At 45.0% G+C, this 25,318-nt stretch overlaps 1 protein-coding gene across 1 annotated transcript; it reads left to right on the top strand.

The window, feature by feature from the left end:
* Window positions 1-1,158: 1,158 nt before the first annotated feature.
* Window positions 1,159-17,920, top strand: LOC311188407 (E3 ubiquitin-protein ligase TRIM38-like; the record flags this gene model as incomplete). The annotated part of the gene is given in 10 exon segments (XM_084259507.1): window positions 1,159-1,569; window positions 2,957-3,052; window positions 5,456-5,686; window positions 6,099-6,121; window positions 6,218-6,330; window positions 9,255-9,643; window positions 16,855-16,877; window positions 16,964-17,076; window positions 17,394-17,482; window positions 17,486-17,920. Coding segments are annotated over 10 exon segments (1,923 nt in total).
* Between the last annotated feature and the right edge of the window lie 7,398 nt (window positions 17,921-25,318).

Genomic DNA, 25,318 nt, shown 5'->3' with positions numbered 1-25,318 from the left:
GACTTTTGGGAGCCCCCTCTTTCCTTTTCTAGCTCTGTTAGTACCCGAGCACTGTCACTGTCTCCCATGATGAATATTCTGTACTTGGATATCCTTGGACGATTCTCAGATGTGAAGCATTTAATTATTTTTTCACATTTTATTTAAATTTTATTTTTTATATTCCCCATACAATTACAACCCCCTTATGTTGACCCCAATCCCTCCTTTCCCCGCCCTCCAACCCCCATAGGGTGTCTCTGATTCATAGTTGTTTGTTGATTTTGATATTTTCTTTCTTATAGTTACTCTTTTTCCCGGTCCCTTATTTAAGTTTTCTAGATACCTGCTATGAGTGAGACCATCCAGTATTTTTCTTTTTCTTTCTGGCTTATTTCACTGAGCATGATCCCTTCCAGCTCCATCCATGTTGCTACAAATTGCATGTGTTTATCTTTTTTGAATGCTGAGTGATATTCCATGGTGTATATGGACCACATCTTCTTGATCCAGTCATCTATTTTTGGGCATTTGGGTTGTTTCCAAAGCTTAGCTATTGAAAACAGTGCTGCTATAAACATAGGGGTGCAGGTGCTCTTTGGAATTGATGTTTCTGTGTCCTTTGGGTAAATACCTAGGAGTGGAATTGCTGGATCATATGGAAGCTCTATGTTTAGTAGGTCCAGAAATCTCCACACAGCTCTCCATAGTGGTTGGACTCGTTTGCACTCCCACCAGCAGTGCAGGAGAGTTCCTTTTTTTCCACACCCTCGCCAACATTTGTTGTTGCTAGTTTTTTTAATATGTGCTGTTTTCACTGTTGTAAGATGGTATCTCATGGTAGTTTTGATTTGCATTTCCTTGATTACAAGTGAAATTGAACATTTTTTTTATATGCGTGTTGGCCATTTAAGAATTTAATTTTGGCTGGTGAGACTGAAACAGTGGATTTAAATGTTACTGAATTTTAATCTAAACTGAACTGGGCAAATATGACTGGGCTCACCCTATTCTACCACAGAGGAACAGGCGAGGCATCTTTCAAATTGCATCCATTTCTCTCTCCAGAGAGAAGACTTCAACACCATTGCAGGTGCAGAGGCTTAGGTGAAGCTTAATTCTTCACTTGGAAAATCTTGTCTGATCCATCTCTGCCTATAGATAATTTCAGGAAGAACCATGGCCTCAGTCCTAGGGATCAGGAAGATGAGGGAGGAAGCCACGTGCTCCATCTGCAAGCAGCTGATGAAGGAGCCCGTGAGCATCTACTGTGGGCACAGCTTCTGCCTCGAGTGCATAAGCGGCTACATTAGTCAGAGACTCAATCATGGATTATTTGAGATGATGCGTTCTTGTCCCTTGTGTGGAACATTATTTCAAAAGGAGAGTCTCCGACCCAACAAGCCACTGGAAAACCTCATTGAGAGCATCCAGGAGCTGGAGCGTGAGAGGCTGTGTGAGGAACACGGGGAGCGGCTCCACCTATTCTGTGAGGACGACGGGCAGCTCATCTGCTGGCGCTGTGAGCGGTCCCCAGAGCACAGAGGACACCACACAGCTCTAACAGAGGATGTGTGTTTAGACTACAAGGTGAGTAAGTGGCCATAAATTTCAGCAAGTTCTTCCTCTTCAGCACATTTTTATGAAATTACTCTGAACACCAAGATTGTGACCCTAAAGAGTTTTTTCCATCACATTATTTTCTGAATAATAATTTATTATGATCCCAGTGAGTGAAGTCTTGATTATCTATGCCAAACTTCAAGGTTGGTTCGAACCCATTCCAGTAAGAACTTCCTGTAATGAACTTCTCCTGGGCAATACATTGTGCTCTTTGTCACAACTGCCTCGTTCATGGCCTCACCTCGAATATATAATTGGAGACACCAACGTGCAAGAATACAGTAAATTATCTGAAATCCCATAGGTCCGAATCACTAATTGTTAGATAGCCTACAGTCTACAAAGAGTAAGAAAAGGAACACAGGCTGCCTCATGTCCCTTGGTGTGGGTGGTGAGGAGGGGCACCAAAGGGCCAGAATGGGTATAGGGGGAGACTGCCCAGAAGTGAGTCCTGACAGGAAAATATAAATAACTGTGTGTGGAGAAAAAACAGGATTCCACTCAGGCAGACCACCTGTCATGGCAGCTTGCCTGACCTTCTAGTACCTTGTCAGGGAGTGTGTGATGGGACCGGCAGGTGAGGGCATGAGAGAGGGAGTCAAGGAAAGAACTTGAGTGTCACTCAGAGTCCACTGGTCCATAGTGGGGATTTATTTGTGGAGGGAAAGATCAGGCTGACATTTAAAAGAACATTCTACATGCACAAAATAAACATCAAGGAGTAAAATCAAAGTTAGTCCTCTAAGAAAATGGGATTGAAACAGGTTTTAACAAGGATCATGAAGGAGAGTTAAAGGATTTCAAAATAATTGGTGAGTGATGAAGCCTTGAGAGATGTTGAGGCACCTTCTAATTTCGACTCAGTAGCTCTGAGTAAGGCTGCCCTTTGCTGTGCAGGAATGAAGAAGTGGGATTCATTCCTCCTCTGCCCTTGTTGACATTTGAAGGAAACATCCCAGTCGGGCTCTGTGTGCCCTCATCCTTGAGGTGCCTGTGTCATGTGTGAAGGTTCAGGATCCTGTGTCAGGGCTTGTCAGTACTGAGCATCATCAGCGCATTCACCTCCCCCTGTAATGCCATGAGCACTCATCACTGTAATGGGGCAGATCCCATAACTTTCCCAGCAAACAGTAAAAAATAAAGCAACCCAAGCTGAAGGATGTACCTCAGGAGTCAGACTGCGGAGGACAAAATCTAGCAAGAGTTTCAGTTCTTACTAGATGGGATCTGGAGCAACTTAGTTATTGCCTGAAAAAATATTCAATGTTAATTATTTATTGGCGGTTGCACCCTGTAGGTGCCAAGTGAAGGTTTGTGAAATTGACTAGTCGTAACTCAGCCCTTTTTCCTTCAGGAGAAGCTCCAGGAAGTTGTGACAAAACTGAAAGCACAGAAAGATACATGTAAGAGTGCAAAGTTGTTCACGAGAGACCAAATAACAAAATGGGAGGTAAGAATTTGAGTTTATTGACCTCAAGTTATTTTCCTTCCTTGAATTTAAGGAGAGGTGGTAACTGGGAAAGTATTAGATAGTTCATTCTCTGTCCAACAGAGCACATCAAACTCAAGAAGAATCCATTTTTTTTTAGTTTTAATACTACTAGTTGTCTATACCCATTTTCTTCAACCTTTCAATAATAGTTGCCTAGTTGTTATGTGCCTCTGTCAGGAGATGAGAGTTGGTATGTCTGCTTACCTGGATCCCAGAACTTGACTGGATTTCTATTTTTAACAACTCAACCTTTGAAGGCCTTGACCTGCTGACACAGGCAAATGTATTATACTATAGTATCTGAACTTAAGCTGCCAGGTTTAGAAACCACCTTTGGGGGGCTGAAAATAGAATCACTGCAGGTGCGATTTTATTACTCAAACTTGCAGAGCTCATGAGGACGCTCAGAACTGCTGCAAGAATGCACTTGAGGGTCTCCCCTGGTGGCGCAGCGGTAGAACGCTGGGCTGTGAAGATGCTGCAGCCTCCTCAGTGCCGGTTTGATCCCCCGCCACCGGCGAGGGTCCCACATATCCGCTGGCGAGGATCCCACCTGGCATGCAGACTTCTCCTGCCGCCCGCTGATACCCTCAGCAGTGTATTTCAGTACATCTGCCTGTTCTGCTCCCCACTCTGGCTCTGGTGAATCTTCTCACTCTCCTGCACTTCTGACTGTACCCAGTGCTCGTATAAATAAATAAATAAATAAATCTTAAAAAAAAAATAGAATGCACTTGCACTAGAGACTTGGGGTGTAGCACAATATCATGGTCAAACAAGGTATGAATAGAGAAAGCACCAAGTGAAACTACAATTCTGTATCTCCCAAATGAAAACTGAGTCCTTCAGGGTGGGTCATTTGGTTTCTCTCTGTCTTAGCCATAACGATGATAGTGAATCCTCTCTTGGTGGATAATTATTTCTGGAATCTGTGATCAAAGCCTGTCACCTAAACTGCCCCCCTGCTGAAGCTGAGAATCATAGACTCTTCTACCTGCCTGGACATCTTAAATTCATGATTGTTTATATTTATTAGAAGCCTCTGTTTGAAGATTCACATTTACCTCCTAACATCCCCTTAAACCCTTGGTTTTATCTCTATAAATGATCAATTATTTGACCTTGGCCTATTTCCGTGTGTGTGTGTGTGTGTGTGTGTGTGTGTGTGTGTGTATGATTCAGCATTCTGCCCCACGTTCTCCTGCCACTTGACTAAGGGAGAAGGAAATCAATTAGAGCACCATAGACAATTGAGAAACTCTCTCCCACACTTTGGTGCCTGCTCTCAGGCTTGACATACATCTGGGAACTGGACATTCAAATGACGTAGGGAATAATAATATCACAGAAACTAAGCATGTTTCCTGGTGTGTGTGGGTGCGTTAAAATAAAGATAACATTGGGGCCTCCCTGGTGGCACAAGGGGTTAAGACGCAACCTATGAAGCTATTCTCAGCCACTGCAGCACAAGTTTGATCCTCAGCCAGTGAGACACCCACATGGTGCAGCAGACCTCTCCTACCTCTCCTGTTGCTCCCCTTAGCAGTGTATTTCAGTAGATCCACCTGTTCTGTTCCCCACTCTGCCTCTGGTGAATCCTCTCAACCACCCATACCTCTGGCCTGTACCCCAGTTCCTGTATGCATAAATAAATCAATCTTTAAAGAAATAGAACACAAAATTGCTGTTTTAACACTTTGTGAGTGTAGGTTCATCAGTGCTTTTACACTATTGTGCAACCATTTTCACTCTATCTGCAGAACTTTTTCATTGTTCCCACCTGGATCTCTGCACTCATTAAGCAATACCCATTGCTCTCTCTTCAAAACTCCTGGTAACAGGGGCCTCCCTGGTGGTTAAGGGGTTAAAGTCTCAGCACTATAAAGCTGTCTCCAGCCACAGCAGCGTGAGTTCAATCCCCAGCCAGGGAGCTAGCCCACATAGGGCACAGCAGACCTCTCCTGTCTTTCCCGCTGCCCTCCTTAGTAGGGTATTTAAGTAGATCTGCCTGTTCTGCTCCCACTCTGTCTCTGGTGAATCTTCTCACCCCCACACCTGGCCTACATCCCAGTTTTTGTATGCTAAATAAATAAAAATAAATCTTTAAGAAAAGCCACTCCTTCTAACCATCACTCTAATTTCTATGCCTGAATTTGATTAGGTACCTCATGTTAGAATAACATTGCAATGTGTGTCTGACTTGCTTCACTTATCACGTCTTCAAGGATTCATCCTTGAACATATATGGAGTTTTTCCTTCCTAAGGCCAACAGATTTCAAACTGTGATACACATTTTTAACTCATCCGTACATAAACATTTGGTTTGTTTTCCCCTTCTGAACACACTTTCTGTATTTTAGGAGAACATAGAGCTTCAAAAACAGAAAATCCAGTCTGACTTTGAGAATCTCATCAACTTCCTGTCAGAGGAGAAGATGTACCATCTACGAAGACTGGAGAAGGAGCAAGAACAGACTCTGGACAAACTGTGGAAGAATAATAACTGTCTGAAAGAGCAGAGCCAGGAACTCAAGAGCCACATCCTGCAACTGGAGGAGAAATGCCAGGGCTCAGCCCAGAACTTGCTGCAGGTGAGCTGTGCCCGGGAGGACATAGAACAGGGATCTGTTGCTGGGATGTTACCAGGGACAGGGTGAGGAAGCATGGGGCATCTGGCACGGCCCTGCTGCCTCATTCAAAAGAGCACACAGGTGTTGGGAAGTTAAAGGAAGATTTCTTTTAGTACACATCTGTATGCGCAGAGAGGCCTCTGCTGTCTGGAGGGTAATGTCAGACACTACAGCTCCCTTCAGCCTCCACACAGAAGACAACAGGCTTAAACACACTGGCAGCTGATGTCCTAGGAGACTGGGGTGGGCTCGTCCTCCTGGGAGTGCCTGGGTATCTCAGGCTGGGGTCACTCTTTACTTCTTTATAGCCCCACATATTAGACACCATGATATATGAGTGTCTGGCATTCACCTCTCACCTTTGTCTCTGCAGGGTGTAAAAGACACCTTAAGCAGGTAAGTCCTGAATGAATACAGTTGGAAAGTGGGCTGGGTGTATAGAGCTGAATAGAATTTCCCAATAAAAGTATCCTTGGTCTCTGTTTCTTCTAGGAGTTCCGCAGTGAAGCTGAAGGTACCAAAGCCTGTCTCTTTGAAAGTTCCTTCTGTCTGCAATGTTTCTGAGCTTTACTTTGACATGAGGAAAATATTGAGGAGCTACCAAGGTATGGAAAGTCAAGAATTTCTTCAGTGCTAAAGATGGCAGGGACGTAAAGAGGTAACCAAGTTCACCCTCTGCCCATGGGCAGACTCACAGCCAGAGAGGTGATTTAGTTGTTTCAATGGAGCTGTCACCTCCTCCATACCAGTGTGCTCCAGGCCTTACACAGGACTTAATGATACGTGCAGATGCCTCAAATGCCTGCTTCCATTTCTTAGCTGTGTCAGCTAAGGAAAATCACCTCTTCATTTTTCCCTAGGCAAAAAAATGAAAATACTAACAGTTCCCAATTTGATGGATTGTCATGAAAATTAAAAGCATTGACATGTAGGAAGTGTTTCCAAGAGTTTTTAACTGTTAACCTCAGAGCAATGCAAGAAAGGTGATTATTATGAACAGGTTGTGTATGGTTTTAGGGCCTGATCTTGATGCCCCCATGAATGTCAGAATTGGAATGAAAACCAGTTTTACCAACACCGAAGCATGAGCTTCCTGCTTGCTCTTGGCTCTGTTATTCAGTACTTGTCATATCTGTAATACCTTATCCACAATTATAAAATTGCAATACCTCTAAATACTAAACTCTTTTAATAATTCATCTGACTGCAATTTGAGACCAAATCTGAAACGTTAGATTGGTCTTCTTAAAAGAGCTTTTTTTTTTTCTGTTTTATTTATTTGTGCGTGGAAGAACTGGGATATAGATCGAAGGTGCACTGGGTGAGGGGATTCACCAGAGACAGTGAGGAGCAGAACAGGCAGATTGAGTGACAAACAGTGCTAAGGGGAGCAGCAGGCAGGACAGGAGAGGTCTGCTGAGCCACGTGTGGGTTAGCTCCGTGGCCAGGGATCAACCTCAGGCTGTAGGGGTGACAGCGCTGAGACCTAACCCCAAGGCCAACAGGGAGGCCCTCTTTAAGCTGTTGAAGCTTTTCCCATCTTCAATTACTTTTATGCCTCCCTGATGTATCAATTACGAAGAGAAGAATGTTAAAATGTTTCATGATGGTTATAGAGCTTCATATTTCACCTTGCAATTTGATGAATTTTTGCATTGTTTTGAGATGACATTACCAATACTTGTGTTTGGACTTGTGATTTTTCCTAGTAACCTACATACTTTTAAGGTGTTTCTTTTCTATCCTGACTTAATAAAGTGTGATATCATTGTATAACATAACATTGTATAACCTTCCTATGTCTGTTACTAGTGAGCTTACAAATAAATGTAGGTGGAGTTTTTTTTTTTTAAACATTTTTTTTTAATAGAGGCATGTTTTATTTATTTATTTGTTTTTTTTGTTTGTTTGTTTATACATGCACTGGGTACAGTCAGAACCGGGGAGGGTGAGAGAATTCACCAGAACCACTCCGGGGAGCAGAGCAGGCAGAAGGACCGAAGTACACTGCTAAGGGGAGCAGCGGGCGGAGGAGAGGTCTGCGTGCCATTTGGGACACTCCTCTGGTGGCCAGGGAGCAGCTGGGGATTAAACTGGTGCCGCAGAGGCCGCGGGCAGCTTCGCAACCCAGCGCTCAACCGCTGCGCCACCGGGGAGGCCCAATGTGGATGGAGTTTTAAGAATCCAGTTGATATCTTCTCTTTCAGTATATTTCACTTTCCAACCTCAGAATATTTTAATCTGACCACTTGGGTTTTCCTGTATTGTTCAGATAACGTGAATTGAAATTGCAAACTTCTATGAATCAGGATAAAATATGGGCTGACTAAAGAGAGTTGACTAAAGGAGTTATTTCAAAGATGTGTGTTAGGATAGCAAATAAGGACAAGTGAAGGCCCCAGGACTAGGAGTAGGTAGGGAGCCATCCTCTGTCCTGGGCTCAAGTGCTGGGAGAAGGGGGGGCAGGGATAGCAGAGAGTGTCCAGAGGCAGAGGAATGGAGGCCCCCCCCAGTCACAGCCAGTGGGGTACAATTAATCTTATCTCTTGTCTCTGCTTCTGTTTGCCTGGGTCTCCTCTAGTGTTTCCCATTGGCTAAAGCAAACGCAAGTCAGAATAGAGGGATCCTGGCTGATGTGTCCACAGGGGTCTGCTTTAGGGAACAGAGCAGGTAGGGAAGGTGGGGAGAGACCTCCACTGAAAACAAAGGTGTCAGCACAGCAGATGATTCTATACTTGATTTCTCTTATCACCACCATCCAAGCAACCAGTGTTTAATGAGTATCTCTGCGGAGGCTGGCTTCTCGGTAGAGCATTCCATTACCACTTTGTCTTTTTTAAATTGCATTCTGGCCAGAATCACACTTAAATTTATAGTATTATTTTTCAATTTTACTTGACTCTTCAGATCATTATTGTGTCTTACTGTACCACCTTATACTCACACCTGTGGAACATTATCTGAAGCATGAAAGAAAGCTTATCCTTACAAGCCATTGGACTAAAATGTGTCCTGAGGCCTGAGTAACATACTGGGGCTGTAATACCAAGCTATGCTATGAGCTCTGCTGTCTTTTTGATCCTGAGAGTTGGTGATTGTTTCGTAGAGATGGGAAGGGATCTTTGTGCCCCAGTATTCCATGGTACTTAGTGGTCCTACTTGAGAGAGTCCCTCTGGGAGAGGAAAGTCACCTTGTCCACTCTGGGCAGTTCTGATCCTTGCCGTCTCTGAGTGACTAAGATGGCGATGATGCTGGTAAGGGTGGGGATTGTGATGGGGTTGATGTCACTACTACCACTTACTGATCGCTTACATGTATCACAAATTTCACCAAGAACTAAGTACATATTAGCCATTCAATTCTTCCCACCATTCTTTATGACAGATAGGACGATTTCTGCTTTAGTTTTCACCCTCTCAAAACTGACTCACAGAACTAGTAAGACAAAGTTTGCATTTGAACACAAACTGGTTTTACTTCAAGTAAAGTATATTCTCTTCACCACCAAAATGTCTTTTCTTTTTTCAGTTAATGTGACTCTGAATCCCGATACTGCTCATCCTGAGCTAATTCTGTCTGAGGATCGGAGACAGGTGACCCGTGGCAGCCCCCAGGAGAAGCATCCCGATTCTAGGAGATTTAGTGTGTTACCCTGTGTCCTGGGCTGTGAGGGCTTCACCTCAGGGAGACGTTACTTTGAAGTGGACGTGGGAGACGGAATGCAGTGGGATATAGGAGTTTGCCTGGGAAATGTGCCCAAGAACGCTAACGTGACACTGATGCCTCAGTCTGGATTCTGGGCCATCAGACTCAGCAACGGGAACTGCTATGAAGCTCTTACCTCTCCCCCAACTTCCCTTTGTCTGAGGGAGAAGCCCACGGTCGTGGGACTTTTTCTAGACTGCGAGGCCGGACTTGTACGCTTTTATAATGTGACAACTGGCTCCCACATCTTCACCTTTGGGAAATTCTTCCTCTGTGATACTATCTGGCCCTTTTTCCAGGTTTATCATTGTTCACCTTTGTTCCTGCCTCCTCCAGAGAACTAAGTAAGTACAGGAACCAAGTCTTTTTGTTTAAACATCACAGGTAATATAAAATCCCGTGAAGGCAGTAATCAGATGTTTACTTCACTGCTCGTTCCCTTCACCTGTGATCGTGCCAAGCACCCAGCGGAGTTTTAATAAATCTGCATTGACTGATGCACGTATAGACTCTAAAACACGACAGATGATAGCCATGATCATAAATTGTCCTCTCTATCGCTCCTCAGTGGGTTCAGATTTGGGTTTACAAGACTTGTTGGCTTAAAAGCAGGGTGACAGTAATCTAGAGGTCTGCATTCTCCCAGTTTGAAACCATTTAATCTCACATGTGGGGATGAAGGGATGCTGCAGATGTCTGGCAGCCACCTAAGAAATCCAAAATGGGGCCTCCCTGGTGGTGCAAGGAGTTAAGACATAACCTATGAAGCTATCCACAGTCACTGTAGCTCGAATTCCATCCCAGGCCAGGGAGCAACCCACATGGTGCAGCAGACCTCTACTGTCTGGCCTGCTGCTCCCCTCAGGAGTGTATTTCAGTCAATCTGCCTGTTCTGTTCCCCCCTCTGTCTCTGTTGAATCCTCTCATCCCCCACACCTCTGGCCTGTACTCCAGCTCTTGTGTGCATAAATAAATAAACCTTTAAAAAAAAAAATTCAAAATGGCTGTAATTCTGTGAATAGCTATGTTGTTATGTAACTGAAGTAATTATCACTGTGAAGCAAATTTAAATTTAGTGAAAGGGACACTTATGATACAGATTTAGAGTCAAACTGAAGACAGGCCCTGGAGACCAGCATCAGATTTCCTTGAGTGACTGACTGGTCACTTACCTGAAGTTTCTGGCCTAGGTTTGTACATGGAACTTACATGCACAGAGAGTTCATAATTGTTTTTTCTTACTAAAGGTGAGAAGACATCTACTTAATTTCCAACCATTTTGTTAACTAAAGGAGTCTGGTTTCTAACCACCTCAGTTCATAGATAAAGGAGAAACAAGTTCCTACTGACATAGTTACACTTGGGTGAATATGTGGTTCGTGTGTCAGGGCTGACTCAGCTGATCTCTTCTCTGCCTTGTCATGCACCTTCAGCATGGAGTCAGCTGGCACTGGCTGATCTGGGGTGGCCTCACCTCTCATTCTGGCAATTGGCAGGCTGCTGACTGAGGGGCCTTATCCCATAGCAGAGAGCTAACCTTCTTTTATGTGATGGTCTCAGGTTTATGAGAGAACAAAAGAGGAGCAAATCTCCATGTACCAGGCTCCTCTGAAGCGTATACTTGGGTCACATTTGTTAAATCATGTGCCTGGCCCAGACTCTTGTTGGGAAAAAGTACAAAGCCACAAAGGCATAATTTAAAATGAAGTGCAACCAGAAATGAAATGAGATTAATTGGGGGCAATTTTTGCAATTTCTGTAAGATTTTGCTGCTAAAGGTCTGTACATTTCAACTAAGGGCGGGATAGAGATTCAGACCCATTTTGAGGCCCTGGTCCTCAGCAGATTCAGCCTCAGTTTCTCCCCATATTTGACATCTATGAGTGCTCTCCAGACCATGAATAATTCTATACTTTTCTTGCCCGCACACATAGCCTGTATATCCTGCATTCTGGGAGAATTATTCCTGCATTCACCAATCTTAACCTTGACCCTCATGTGCCCTGGCATCACCAGCCTAAAGTGGGGTCTGGGGCCTCCTTGGTGGCACGAGGGGTTAAGACGCAACCGATGAAGCTATCCGCAGCCACAGCAGCATGAGTTCAAGCCCCAGCTGGTCAGGGATCTACCCACGTGGCTCAGCAGTCCTCTCCTGGCTCATCTGCTGCTCCCTTCAGCAGTGCATTTCAGTCAGTCTGCCTGTTCTGTTCCCCACTCTGTCTCTGGTGAGTCCTCTCACCCCCCACAGATCTGGCCTATACCCCATCTCTTGTACGCATAAATAAATAAATCTTTAATAAAAAAAGAAAGTGATAATAAAAAAATAAATAAAGTGGGTCTGGTTCTCTGGAACTCCCACATTGGGAAGGAGTTCTCAAACCTTGGAATTGGAAATCTAGAAAACTGCAAGTTTTCACCTCTGCAAGTCCTTTCTCCACCAGTCACAAGGAGACAGAGTTTATGGTTCGGAAAATGTTTCATAAGTGCACTCTTGAGCATGTGATTAAGGAAATATGCTAAATTCTTTGAGTTTATCCTAAATTTCTTAGGACAAGGAAACTGATCACTCTAGTACTGGGCAGGGGCTGGAAGCTGCAGACTGATCCTTCCTACGGACTTGTTTCTCAGCTGCCCTCCCCAGACCTGGACTCTCTGAGGATGGTGGGTATGTGTGGGGTTGGCTAATTTTACACGTTGCTGCCAATCCTGAGCACCTGTTTTGGTGAGATGGATTCACTGGGTCTGATGAAGACACTGGGTGGAGATTAAAATAAGTTTTCCACCTTCCAATGCAGAGCCTGATTTTGTTCAACTCCTGATTTTCATTCAAATTGGACAAATGACACCAGCCATCTGGGCTTCATTTTCCTCAAAGTAGTGTTGCGTCCTTACATAGGTTGCTGTGAGAAGTGTTCAGGCACAAAGCTTGAGGCATATGAATAAGACGTGGTCTTTTGTTTGTTTTTTGTTTTGTTTTGTTTTTATGTATTTTTACATTGTCATTCATTTTTGTACAATGTTTGCTCCTAATCTTGGGGGAAAGCTGCTAGTCTTTTACCATGAAGTTTGAGGTTGAGGGAACTGGTTGAGGAAGTGACCCTGATCTCTACTTTGTTGAGTGCTTTGTAACGAAAGGAGGTCGTATTTTCTCCTTGTCTATTGATGATATTGGTTTCCTCCTCTGTTCCACTGAGGTGTCGTGTATTAAGTTAGTTTAAAAATGTTGAGCCTGTCTTTCCTTCCCATGATAAATCCCACTTTGTCATGGTGTGTAAACTTTTTTTTTTTTAAATATTTATTTATTTATTTATACAAACACTGGGTATAGTCAGAAGCAGGGGATGGTGAGAGAATTCACCAGAGCCAGAGCCGGGAACAGAACAGGCAGACTGAGGAAATACACTGCTGAGGGGGGCAGTGGGCATAGCAGGAGAGGTCTGCGTGCCATGTGGGACCCTTGCTGGTGGTGGGGGATCGAACCAGCACTGCAGAGGCTGTGGGAAGCTTCGCAGCCCAGCTCTCAACTGCTGAGCCACCAGGGGAGGCCCTAAACTTGTTTATATGTTGCCACATTCAGGTTTCTAATATTTTGTTGAGGACCTTAGTGCAAATATTAAAAAGATATATTGTCTCTAGGTTTCTCATGATGTAGATGTAGTTATCACAGTACTATTGACTTCATCGGATGAGTTAGAATATATCCCCTCCTATTTTATAAAATGTTTGTTAAATAAGATTAGTATTAATTCTTTTTTGTAAACATTTGGTAGCGTTCCCAGTGAAGACACCTATCCCTGGGATTTTCTTTGCGGAAATTCTGGATTGCTAATGCATCATTATTAGTTGTCAGAACACAGTTCGTATTTTCTACTTTCTCTTAGAAAATGTTGTGGGCCTGCCTGGTGGCGCAGCGCATTGAGCACAGTGCTGTGAAGCTGTCCGTGGCCTTTGCTGTGTGAGTCCGATCCCAGGCCAGCCAGAAGCAACCCATATGGCGCAGCAGACCTCTCCTCTCTTGCCCACTGCTCCCCTCAGCAGTGTATTTTGGTACATCTGCCTGTTCTGCTCTTCACTCTCTTTAGTGAATCTTCTCACCCCCGCAACTCTGGCCTGTACCCCACTTTTAAAAAAAATTTAGAAAATGTCATGTAGTTTGTGTCATCACAGATTATCCATTTCTCTGTGTTATGCAATTTGTTAGCATACAATTGGTCATAATATTCCTTCATACTTCTTTTATTTCTGTAGGGTTGGAGTATTGTCTTTCCTTACTTACATGAGTCACTTCTAGCTTCTCTCTCTTTTTTCTAGGTTACTGCAGCTAAAAGATTTATCAATTTTGTTGGTCATTTCAAAAGGCCAATTTTTGTTTACATTGATTTTTTCCTTTATTTTATTAACCTCTATCAAAAAAACTTTATTATTTACTTCCTTCTACTTTGGGTTGATTTGTTATTTTCTGCTTTCTTAAGTGAGAATGTTAACTTATTGACTTAAGATCTTTTAAGTTGATTGAAATAGCGTTTACATCTACATATTGCCTAAGCACTGCTGTTGCTGAATCCCATAATATTTGTGTTTTTTTAAATAAATTTTCTTTTCTTTTTAAATATTTATTTATTTATTTATACAAGTACTGGGTACAGTCAGAAGCGTGGGAGGGTGAGAGAATTCACCAGAGCCAGAGCAGGGAACAGAACAGGCAGACGGACGAAATACACTGCTGAGGGGAGCAGCAGGCTTGTCAGGAGAGGTCTGCGAGCCATGTGGGACCCTCCCCACCCCCCCTCCCCCGGGCCTGGGATCACCCCGGCACTGCAGAGGCTGCGGGCAGCTTCACCGTCCAGCGCTCAACCGCTGCACCACCAGGAGATGCCCTCCCATAATATTTGGTGTGTTGCTTTCATTCTCTTTGACCGACTGATAATTTAGAGTGTGCTGTTTATTTTCCACCCTGTGCTCTCCTTGTGTGAGTATCATTATGTGTAAAAAAGTATATTTGGTGGTATACCACATCTCTGAAGTTCTATTCATTTTTCTTCATTGTTTCTTCTTTCTGTTCCTCAGAGTAGAAGGAACATCTTCTGGCTGCGCAAATTAGCTTTTGAGCCCTTTTAGTAAAATTTCTATTGTAGTTCTCATAATTTAAGCTCCAGAAGTTTTTAAGGAGGATTATATTAACACACAGGGAGCTCTGGCCCAGGGCCTGGCCCAAAGTAGGTGTTCAATAGATGTATAGGTGTGTTATCACCAGCTGTTCAGGACCAGTCAAGGAAAATTGTCCTGTTTTCACCTCATCTCATCGTAGAGTATGCTCTACTGAAAATCATCTATGCCATAAGAAAGAGAGGTGCACACTATTTGCAAAGGATGCTAAGACCTCCATTGAGGAAGTCTTTTGTCCTAACCATCACTCTGAATTACCACACTCCTACGAAGCTGTATTTTTGACACCCATCATCCTGTGCTCTCTTCTCCTTCCTTTGAGTCTTGCTTCCTCTCTCCTCTTTAGCAATCTTAAAATTCTGTCTTCACTTTTGTAGTGTGATCTCATCAGAAGTCCTCTAAACTCACTTCTAGAGTTCCATCTCTTTTTTCCCATGTTTATTTTTCAGGAGGGTAAGAAACAGATCTTTGGGAAACCATCAGCTGTCATGCACTCTGGTAATTTCTGGTACCATTTAGAGGTCAACCTACTTGCCACTCCCCAAATGCATATAGTCCCAAATAAACATATAAACATGAACACGCCCACTATGCACACCACAAAAACTAAAACCCCATGCTCACAAGCACATATGTTCCAGAACATCTATAACTCCTACACACACATGCATGCTTACTACACACCATACATACCACATAACTTGAGTCACACACACACAAGCTGTATCACTCACATGCAACACACACCATCACACCCCTCAATTGTCCCCATTCCATACATCACCCTGTGTTTGTGCACAAACTTCATTGTTGTGTTGTGTGCAGCTCAGAATATCACTTTCTATTTCACAGACAGCACTGTGCAGGAGCGACTAGATGCTTGGGATTCATCAGTGAAAGATACTAAAACAGACCCATGACCTGTGGAGTTGCATTCTCATAAAGGATGCAGAAAATAAACAAGAAAAATATTCAGTGATAAGCACAAATGGAAACAAAATGGAACTCCTAAGAGGGTTTGGAAATGGAAATGGCAGGTGGCTAGGGTCATCTTGGTTGAGGGGACTTGAAGAAAGACACCTATGGGAATTCTAATAACCCCACAAAGTAGCACTCAGACTACAAGCCTTTTATGGGACTCCAGTGGCCTGTCCCACTCAGTTCTCTGAATTCCCACAGCCTCGACTCCCCATTCCCAGAGGAGATGCACCCCAGGGGGGCTCCCTCTAGTTTCTCATGAGCTGTCTGAGCACATCACATGAAGGTTGGAGACATGTCTCTGAAGGCTCTTCTGCATCCCCACCCTCTTTCAGCCCTGAGCTCTACATGATCCCCTCCTTCACACAACAGGTGCCAGGGGGCAGTGGTCACAGGACAGACCCTGTCATGAGCTGGTGCACTTGTCTGGCTGCTGCTCTTGTCTGTCTGCTTCTGGGTGGTTGATCCCCTGTGGGGTCCCTTGTCTCCTTCCTTGGCCTTTGACAGGACAACTCAGGATGAGCTGTGCCCGGGTCCAGAGCTTCAAACACTACAGTGACAGTGGAGGGAAAGACAAGCAGTCATCATGGGATCAGGGACCCAGGGTCGCATTCTCCCTCTGTCTGAACCTTTCTCACCATCTTTTGAAAATGACTGGTTGTGTAGAACAGGGCAACCAAAATGAATGATAACCTTCTTCTGAATCACTTGCCTTGGGCAATGAGCTCTTAGGGAACCTCATTTCAGCTGCCTGGAGCTCCAGCCAGTACACATAAATGCCTGGACTCCAGTTGCTATTGCAGGACTGGTGGTTGCACTGTGAGGGTGAGGATGTAGAGTGACAGCGCCCTCAGCAGGTGACACCTGCTGCCTCGACTTCAGTGTCCCAGCGCCAGGGGCTGGGCATAGATTCCCCACTGAGGACCTTTGTCATAAGTGACAAAGGTAATATGGGCTCCTCAGAAGGAAAGTGCATCATTAATAGCAGAAGGGAACACAATCTTGCTCCTGTCCTTTCCCTAAGGTCATGGGCTAACGTGAATGCAGACTCCACGACTCCCCACAAGCCTGAGCAAGTGCAATCACACACTCACACACACTGGCAGGGACTATCCTAGGGGCTGGGGATGGGAATCGTTCTACCTGGGTATGTGTGGGTGTCTCAGGCTGGGTCACTCTGCTTCCTGGGGTGGAGTGTTCATAGCAAGTAACCCCATGTGTCAAGTGACACAAAATACTGATTTTCCCACACTCACAATTGTCTTTGTTTCCACTGTAGGATGTGAAAGACATGTTAAACAGGTTAGTCTGTGAAATGTGGGAGACTGAGGATGTGGGCAGTTGTGTGGCTACCCAGAGCTGAATGGAATGTCCCCTGTTCCTTGTAGGAATTCAGACGTGAAGCTGAAATTGCCAAAGATCTTCTGTTTGGAGCCTCAAACTGTGTGCCATGTTCCTGAGCTTTACTTTGATGTGAAGGAAATGTTAGGGCGCTTCCAAGGTGTGTGAAGTCAACAGTTCCCTTCATGCTTCACATAAAATGCCCCTTTGGTGGTAATAAGTGAGTGGCTATCCCTGGGTAGACTCAGAGACAGGGAGGCTGTTTAACTGTTCTTCCGTGGAGCTGGAATTCTCTCCCTCCTGGGTAGGCAGGGATGTAGCTTCCTGGTTAACTCTTAAGGCTCTTCAAATTCCTTCTCTCCCAGACTAATCACGTGCTCATTCTCCCCATCTGAAAATAGCAATATAGCAGATTTCACTTCCCTGAGTTATCATGACATTTAACAGCAAATAAAATGTGTCTTTCTCTTTTCTCAGTCAGCGTGACTCTGGACCCAGACACAGCTCATCGTGAACTAATTCTGTCTGAGGCTCGGAGACATGTGACCCGTGGAGGCAGCCAGAAGTAGTATTTCAGTTCTACGAGATTCTGTTCCTTACCCTGTGTCCTGGGCTGTGAGGGCTTCACCTCAGGTAGACATTACTTTGAAGTGGATGTGGGAGAAGGATGTGGTTGGGACTTAGGAGTTTGTCTGGAAAATGTGCACAGGTACAGGGACATGACCCAAGAGCCTCAGTCTGGCTTCTGGACCATCAGACTCTGCCAGGAGAATGGCTACATGGCCCTTACCTCTCCCTCAACTTCCCTTGCGTTGAGGGAGCAGCCCCTGCTGGTGAGGATTCTTCTGGACTATGAGGCTGCACTTGTGTCCTTTTATGACAGGAACACGGGCTCCCACATCTTCACCTTCCCAAGGGCCTCCTTCTCTGATACACTTCGGCCTTATTTCCAGGTTAATCATTCTTCTCTTTTGTTCCTCCCTCTATCCCTGGGGTCAATTTAAAAGAGTCTCTTTTGTTTCCCATCGTAGAAATATAACGTCAGTCCTATTAGGACAGGACTTGGTCTGTTTTGTCATCTGCTGTTTCCCTTTACCTGAACCGGCGCTGAGTTCTCAGTGGACACTCAGTGAGTGTGCCATGACTGCTGGACACAGCCACACTGTGCAGACAGCACAGAAGATCAGCCTGACCTGTGGGGAAGTGAGAGAACAGCAGGGTCATCCCTCGTGCTCTCCCCCGTCACTGGGTCAGATCTCTGACCTGCCAGGGTCCTGGTCTCACGCTGGGTGTCTGGCCTCTTCCATTTCATGTCAGGTTTTCATGCTTCATCAGTGTTGTCATTTGGGTCAGTATTTGCTTCTGTTTCTGGACAAACCATTCCACTGCATGGATGTCACGCATTGTGTGTGCCTGTTCATCAAAGGATGGACATCGGTTGCTTCCACTTTGGGGTGAGTTCAAACGATGCCATTGTGAACAATGTTGTGCATGTTTTTGTGATTATGTTGAAATTTGGAGGTTTGTACCTCGGAGTAGAATTGCTAATTCTTTTGGTAACTTGTTCAACTTTGTAAGGAAATGTCTGTTTTCCAAATGATACGGGAATTGTCAGGCCTAGTCTCCCAGCCAGGAATGGATCCCAGGCTGCAGGGCAGCGCTGAGCCCCAGCCACTAGACCCCCACGGGGTGGTGTCTCATGAAGCCGCAGCAGGAACTTCGCAGACGCTCAGGCAAGCAAGCAAGAAGAGGCAGGTTTGTTTATAGAAAGAAAAAGTTTATTGAGGAGAAAAAGAACAGAAATAAAGTGGGACTCCCAGGCCAGGGAACCAGGCCTGGGAGGGGCAAGGAAGCCAAAGTGGAGTCGTGCCTCAGGGAATATAGACCTTCTTTCCCGGCATTATTCTAAAGCTCCACCAGTCTCTTTGTGATTGGTTAGTTCTCGGCTGTCTCACTTAATTTGCTTCTGAGTGGGGGATCTTCACATTCCTTATCTAGCAGGTCTGTCTTTCCACATTTGTTGCATCTTTATCTTTATGGCCCAGTCCTCTGGATGGGCATCCCTGCATTGAAGTTAAACAGCTGCCCTTCTAAGTTGTCTATAAATTAAACCACTCTCCATTTCTCCAATCTCTGCCTCCCTTTATCACCTGAAGGAAACCAAGGCCAGCATTGTCCTCGGTCCTGGGATGTTTGTTTTTCCAGGTGGAATTAGTTAATTAGTTACACTCCTCTTGCTGCCCTTATCTCTGAAGACTTCCTCAATTCTTGGAGGTCCCCTCCTGCAGTGTCCCTAAAACTGCCTAATTCCTAGCTTGCCCTGTGTCTCACAAAGAAGCTACAACGTTGCATATGCTCACACGACATTCCAATTTCTCTACGTTTTATTGTGGGTATTTTTCAAGGGAACTATGCTAATGGATGTTAAGTGCTATCTCATTGAGATTTTGTTTTCTTCTGGCTTTTGCATTTTCCTAATGACTGGTGATGGTGAAACTTTCATGGTTAATTGTGTGTCTTTTTGGAATTATCTCTATTCACATGATTTTCCCATTTTAGTTGGATTATTTGTATTTTGGTTTGTAATAACTTTTTATGCTAATCACAGTTCTAGGTATGTCCCTTATCAGCCTAATAATTTTAGAAACTTTCTGTCATTCTCTGAGTTCTCTTTTTACATTCTTGATGGAATCCTAAGAAGCTCAACTTGGTATCTTTGTTATATTGAACTTTTATTACTTGTGTTTTGGGTGTCATCCAGATAACCACTGGGAACCCAAGGGAACAAGAGTTTTTCCTTCTCTTTTCTTCCAAATGGTTTTAACCATTTCAGTTCTTAAACTTTTATCTTTGGTTCACTTTGGGAAAAACACTTCAGGAAAAACACCTTAGAAATCTGGGGTGATAGTTCCCCACAATGTAATTACTAAGGCTACAGGTCCTATTAAGGAACTCCAGTGATCTCACCCACACCAATTCTATGAGATCTGACAACCATAAACAGGGAAGAACCACCAGGCACTGCTCTCACTGCTCACCTAGTTGTCTCACCACATCACACAAATCACCTGACACACTGTACTCTCCCCACTTAGGGGACATGTCTCTGAAAGCTCTTCTGCATCCCTTACCCTCTCAGCCCTGAACTCTGCATGATCCCCTCCTTCACACAGCAGGTACCAGGGGGGCAGTGGTCACAGGACAGACCCTGCCATGAGCTTGTCTTTTCTGACTGTGCTGTGTGGGGGTGGTTGATCCCCTGTGGGGATCTCCTTTCCTGCTCCTTTGAAAAGACATCTCAGAATGAGTGTGCCTGGGTACAGAGTTGCATTCAGGACAGTGACCTGGTAGAGGGAGATGCAAGGAGTGATCTTGTGATCAGGGACCCAGGGACACATTCTCCCTCTGTCTTCAGCTGGATGCCTCAGGAGCTGGTGTTGCCAGTCCCTGTGTAGGGCCTGCCTGCAGGCTGTGACAGGATAAGATAAATCTTCAGATGTGAAATGGCAGAGACTAGGGAGCACTCAGGTGAGTGCAGGACTGAGAGATTCCTCCTGGGAGGGACGAGAGGAAGCTGGGCCACCATTGGAACCAGCAGCTTCTGAGCCCGAGTAGCTGGTCACCCTTGGCTTAGTTGTTCCTCAGCTCCTCTGCAGGTCAGCCACCCTGACAGACCCCCTAGGGCATTCATATCAGCACCAAGCAAAGCACCTGTCCCAGGATCCAGCCAGGGGCTCTAGAATCCCAGTCACTGCCTGGCTCCACCCACCTCAGCCTCTGCAGAAGTACTTTCTTTTACAAATATATATTGTGCGATTATCAGAAATGCCTCTTCCACCCTAGGCTATTAATATGGCCCACTTGACAATGGGAGACAATTTATTGAACATGCCTGACAAGCATTATAATACAATAATTATAGTAGGTCCTTCTTTTGCCTTCTCTTGAAGTTTCTTGGGAAAGTTTTTAAATGAAGCTATTTGAGTTATGGAGTTTCTAGGTAGAAAAAGTTCTGATAGCTGAGTAGCAGCCGGTCCCTGGCTGAAGGCCATGAGAATAAGAAAAGTCTTTTCTTGCTTAGGCTTTAGCTGATAGGGATGTCCTGGTGGCTATCAACTGTCTTAGGTTATTGTTTAGCTGAAACAATGAATTTTAGTGTAAGGCTTTATTTTTTATTAACCTTGAAGGTTGTCTTCTCACTGAGAGCACTAGTGGCCAAAAGCCCATAGAAAAAGAGATGCACTGATTGTTTCTGCTTTGTTTCTATGCACATGATAATGTCATCTCACTGCTTGCAAAAAATGTATAAATAAAGAACCTGCTGAGCCTCTCGGCAGAAGATACTAGCACCTCACCAAGTATCAGTGTCTCCTCACTTTACCTCATCCCTTTCCCCTTAGCCCTTCCGTTTTCGCAGACGCCATCTCATCCTTTCAGGAACCCCTGACACGACATTTTGCCGGAGGCTGGTCCCCGGCAAGTGCTGTTCCTACCAGGCCCTCCATTCAAGATTCCTGAGTGTAAAACCCCTGGCATTTTGACAAGTTTCCTCCCTCATCTGTCTGGACCCGCCCCCACATCAGTTTCGTTTCTGAGTTGACTCTAGTCAGAGGAACTTCCCTTCCAGGAATCTGGAAGTAGAGCTGCAGAGCAACTAGCAGCGATTTTGTGACTGACTGCCCTGTGAGGAGGAGTGAAAAAGTCCAGGCCAAGGTTTGCTCTGGGGTGGACTGTGATGTCTGTGTGTATGGGTGAAAGGTTTGGTGCGGTAAAGAAAAGGAGAGCCAGGCTAAATTTCTCAAAGGAAGGAAAATTTATTGCGCCCCAGGCGGACCTCACAGACCCAAGGTGGGGGGTCAGTGAAGCCGCACACGTTGTCAGGGGACGCAGGGTTTTATAGGGTGAGGAGAGGTCAGGTGGGAAACTGGGCTTCTTAGGCGGGAAAAAGTTTGTTGGGCGGGGGAGTTTCTTTGTCTGAGAAAAGATTTGTAGGGAGGGGGAGGTTCATTGTCTGAGTTCTCTAGGCAGGCTTCCATATTCCTGTTTACAGGTTGGCTTCCTGGTGGGTTTTTGCATTCCAGCCTCCTGCATGGACCTTTCAGTGGGGGGGTGGAGGGTGGATGGCAATAAGGAGCTCACCAAACTGTGAAAATAATAAAGGGAGGGAGACAGTCACCTCCCTTGTGCCCAGGGACTCTGCTCCCAGAGCCACCTCTTGCCTCGCTCTCCAGACTCCTGCCTCAGTGTGGGCTCCATGGAAATGAGACTAACCTTTTGCTTAGAGGGTTTCAGTGGGGTCCAGAGAATGAGATATGGGGGTGTGAGGACAGTCAACAGTGACTGGTCCCATGGACTCTGTTGCCAACATTCATGTCAGTGTTGCCAGCAGGACAAAGAAGTAAATAGGGCTGACTCCTCTTGAGGCTCTTCAGACACAGAGAGTTTCACTCTCCCTCCCTGAGTTCTCTTCTCTCATACAACTTTTGTGAGCAAACCTGTCTGCTTCTCTATCTCTACAAGTACCTGCTCCAAGAACATCTCCTGACATGATGGAATGTTCTGTGCCTGTCTATGGGCCATTGGCAGATATTAAGCATTGAATTATTGCTGGGAGCCAGCCACAGCAGCCTGGGTGTCAGGGGTTCCTGAAGGATGTGAAGGCGTTGGCGCAATTGTAGCGAATGAGGGGGAGGGGAAATTGAGGAGAAGCAAACACTTGGTCATGGTGCAGACATCATCCTGCTGAGGGTCTCAGCAGCCCTTTATTTATACATTTCAAGCAAACCGGGAGAGTGCATAAGCACATGCATTAAGGCAGGAAGATAACAATCATCACATCTTTCTCAAGAACAGCCAAGGGTCTATTTGCCCTCTTGCAGAGGTCATGACGTTTATTATTCTTTGTTTTAAAGAAGGCACAGTTGCTAAACTAAAGTGTTCTTAGAATAGTCATTTACCTTAAACAGTCATTTTATTACTAGCAAAAAACTTATGTGACTACAACTTACATTTCTATGTTTGCCATAGTGAAGGATTAAGTAAGGGCTGGGGAAACAAAGTGTAACAGGGTGATCCCCAGGAAAGAGGGAGATTCCAGGTTCCCTGCCCCACCCAAAGGAGGGTGGAGCTGAGCAGGAAGAGAAGAGGATGTAGAGGAGACTGAGGAAGGAAGGAAGCAGGATGGAGCCAGAAGGAGACCTGGAGGAGGCGCATGGAGCCTAGAGAAACGTGAAGAAACTGCGCTTGTCTTTTGGTCGTGGACTGGGTGACACAGATGTGGGTGAGACCCATGGGGAGGTGACAATGGCAGCTTTTATCTTGATGTTGATTTTGCTCTTTTCCTATCAGGCTTGTCTGGTTTTTTCTGACCCTTTTCTGTGGGTCCCCACTGGAAGATGTTTTAGACTTGTGGCAGGCTTTGGGGCCTTGTTCTGGGCAGATCCCATATGGATGGACTTTTACCCACGAGGGGACAGGTAACTTTGGGTGCTTGATTTAGAAACTAGATTCTTTGCCTTTCCTGTATTGTTTCCTAGTTGTATTAGAGTTTCTTCCCATTAAAGTCTCATATGTTTTGTGTTGATGCGGCGAATGGCAGAACCCATTGAAAATAGGCAGGTTTGCGGGACCTGGGGTGCACCTCTCCCTGCCCTATAACAAATTCCCCCCAGCCCCCATCTGCGCATGGCCAGGGGCAGAGCTCACGCCTGTCTTGGGCATTGTTGTGTCTTTGGGTTTGATTTTCCAGAGTTGCTGTTGCTGTGTTTCCAGTTCCCATGATTTCTTCTGCAATGTCTAATCAGCCATTAATCCTGTTCTTGTGCTTTTATATCATACACTATAATTTCCTTTATGAGAAAAAAAATCTTTTTCTTAAGATTTATTTCATTTATACAAGAACTGGAGTACAGGCCAGATGTGCGGGAGGATGAGAGGATTCACCAGAGACAGTCGGGAGCAGAACAGGCAGACTGACGAAATACACTGCTGAGGGGAGCAGTGGGGGAGAGAGGAGAGGTCTGCCGTGCCATGTGGGTTGCTCTGAGGCCAGCGGGGATTGAACCAGCACTGCAGAGGCTGGGGACAGCCTCACAGCACTGCGCTCAATCACCTGTGCCACCAGGGAGGCCTCCTTTATTTAGAAATTTAACTTGGGTCTTTTAAGTCTTTTTGGTGTCTGTGTAACTTTGGAACAATGAAATGCAGTCATAACAACCACCTAAAGGTTCTTTTCCCCCCCATTTCTTTTTTTCCCTTGATTTTTTAAAAAAGATTTATTTTTATGCATAGAAGAGCTGGGGTGCAGACCAGAGGGTCTAGGGGTAGGGGTGAGAGGATTCATCGGAGACAGAGTGGGGAACAGAACAGTCGGATTGACTGAAACACACTGCTGAGGGGAGCTGTGGGGGAGACAGGAGAGGTGTGCTGTGCCATATGGGATTCTCCTGGACAGCCCGGATGGAACCCGTACTGCGAGGCTGCGGACAGCTTCACAGTGCGGTGATCCACCACCTGACCCACCAGCGAGGCCTGTAATTCGCATTCTTGATGGAGTACTATGAAATTCAAGAAACTTAATTTTATTGCCCTTCTATCCTAGATTTCTTCTTCATTGCTGTCATTGATGTTATCCCAATTACCAAAACTAACCTAAGAAAGCAAACATCTGTCCCTTCAGTTTCCATCCAACCGGTTTTAATTTTTTCAGTTTTTACATTTACATCTTTGATACATTTTGGGTTGTTTTGTGTGTGGTTAGAAGCAGGCATTCAAATTCATTCTTTTGCTTATAAGAATGTACTTTTCCCATTATTAGTTGATAGGATAATTCTTTTTTTGCTCATTGGATTGTCTTGACACCCTGTCAAAATTGAGTATAAATATATGGGTTTATTTCTGGTCTATCATACGTCATTGATCTGTATGTCTGTCCTCATGCCAGTACCTATTTTAATTCGAATTGTATTTATTTATTTTATAGAAAGATTTATTTATGCACACAAGAGCTGGGGTGCAGGCCTAAGGTACAGGGGTTGAGAGGATTCACCAGAGACAGAGTGGGGAGCAGAACAAGCAGATCTACTGAAATACACCACTGAGGGGAGCAGCGGGCAAAACAAGAGAGGTCTGCTGCACTATGTGGGTCATCTCCCTGGCCAGGGATCAAACTGCAGTAGCTGCAGATTGCTTCATAGTGATGGTGCCCCACCAGGGAGCCCCCTAATTTACATATTAATGGCCAGTTGTGATAGGGAACACCATTTACTAAAACCCAGCAATAGGGTTTGCATTTTCTGAATTCCAAACTATTTCTTCTCCAGAAAGATTTCAAGACCGCTTCATCTCTGGTTCCAAACTGTTATTGGAGATTCTGAGGAAAAGCCATGGACTTAGCTACCACT

The sequence above is a fragment of the Talpa europaea genome (assembly GCF_964194135.1).
Source record: "Talpa europaea genome assembly, chromosome: 2".
In the NCBI taxonomy this organism is placed as follows: domain Eukaryota; kingdom Metazoa; phylum Chordata; class Mammalia; order Eulipotyphla; family Talpidae; genus Talpa; species Talpa europaea.
This window is presented reverse-complemented; position numbering and strand designations above follow the sequence as displayed.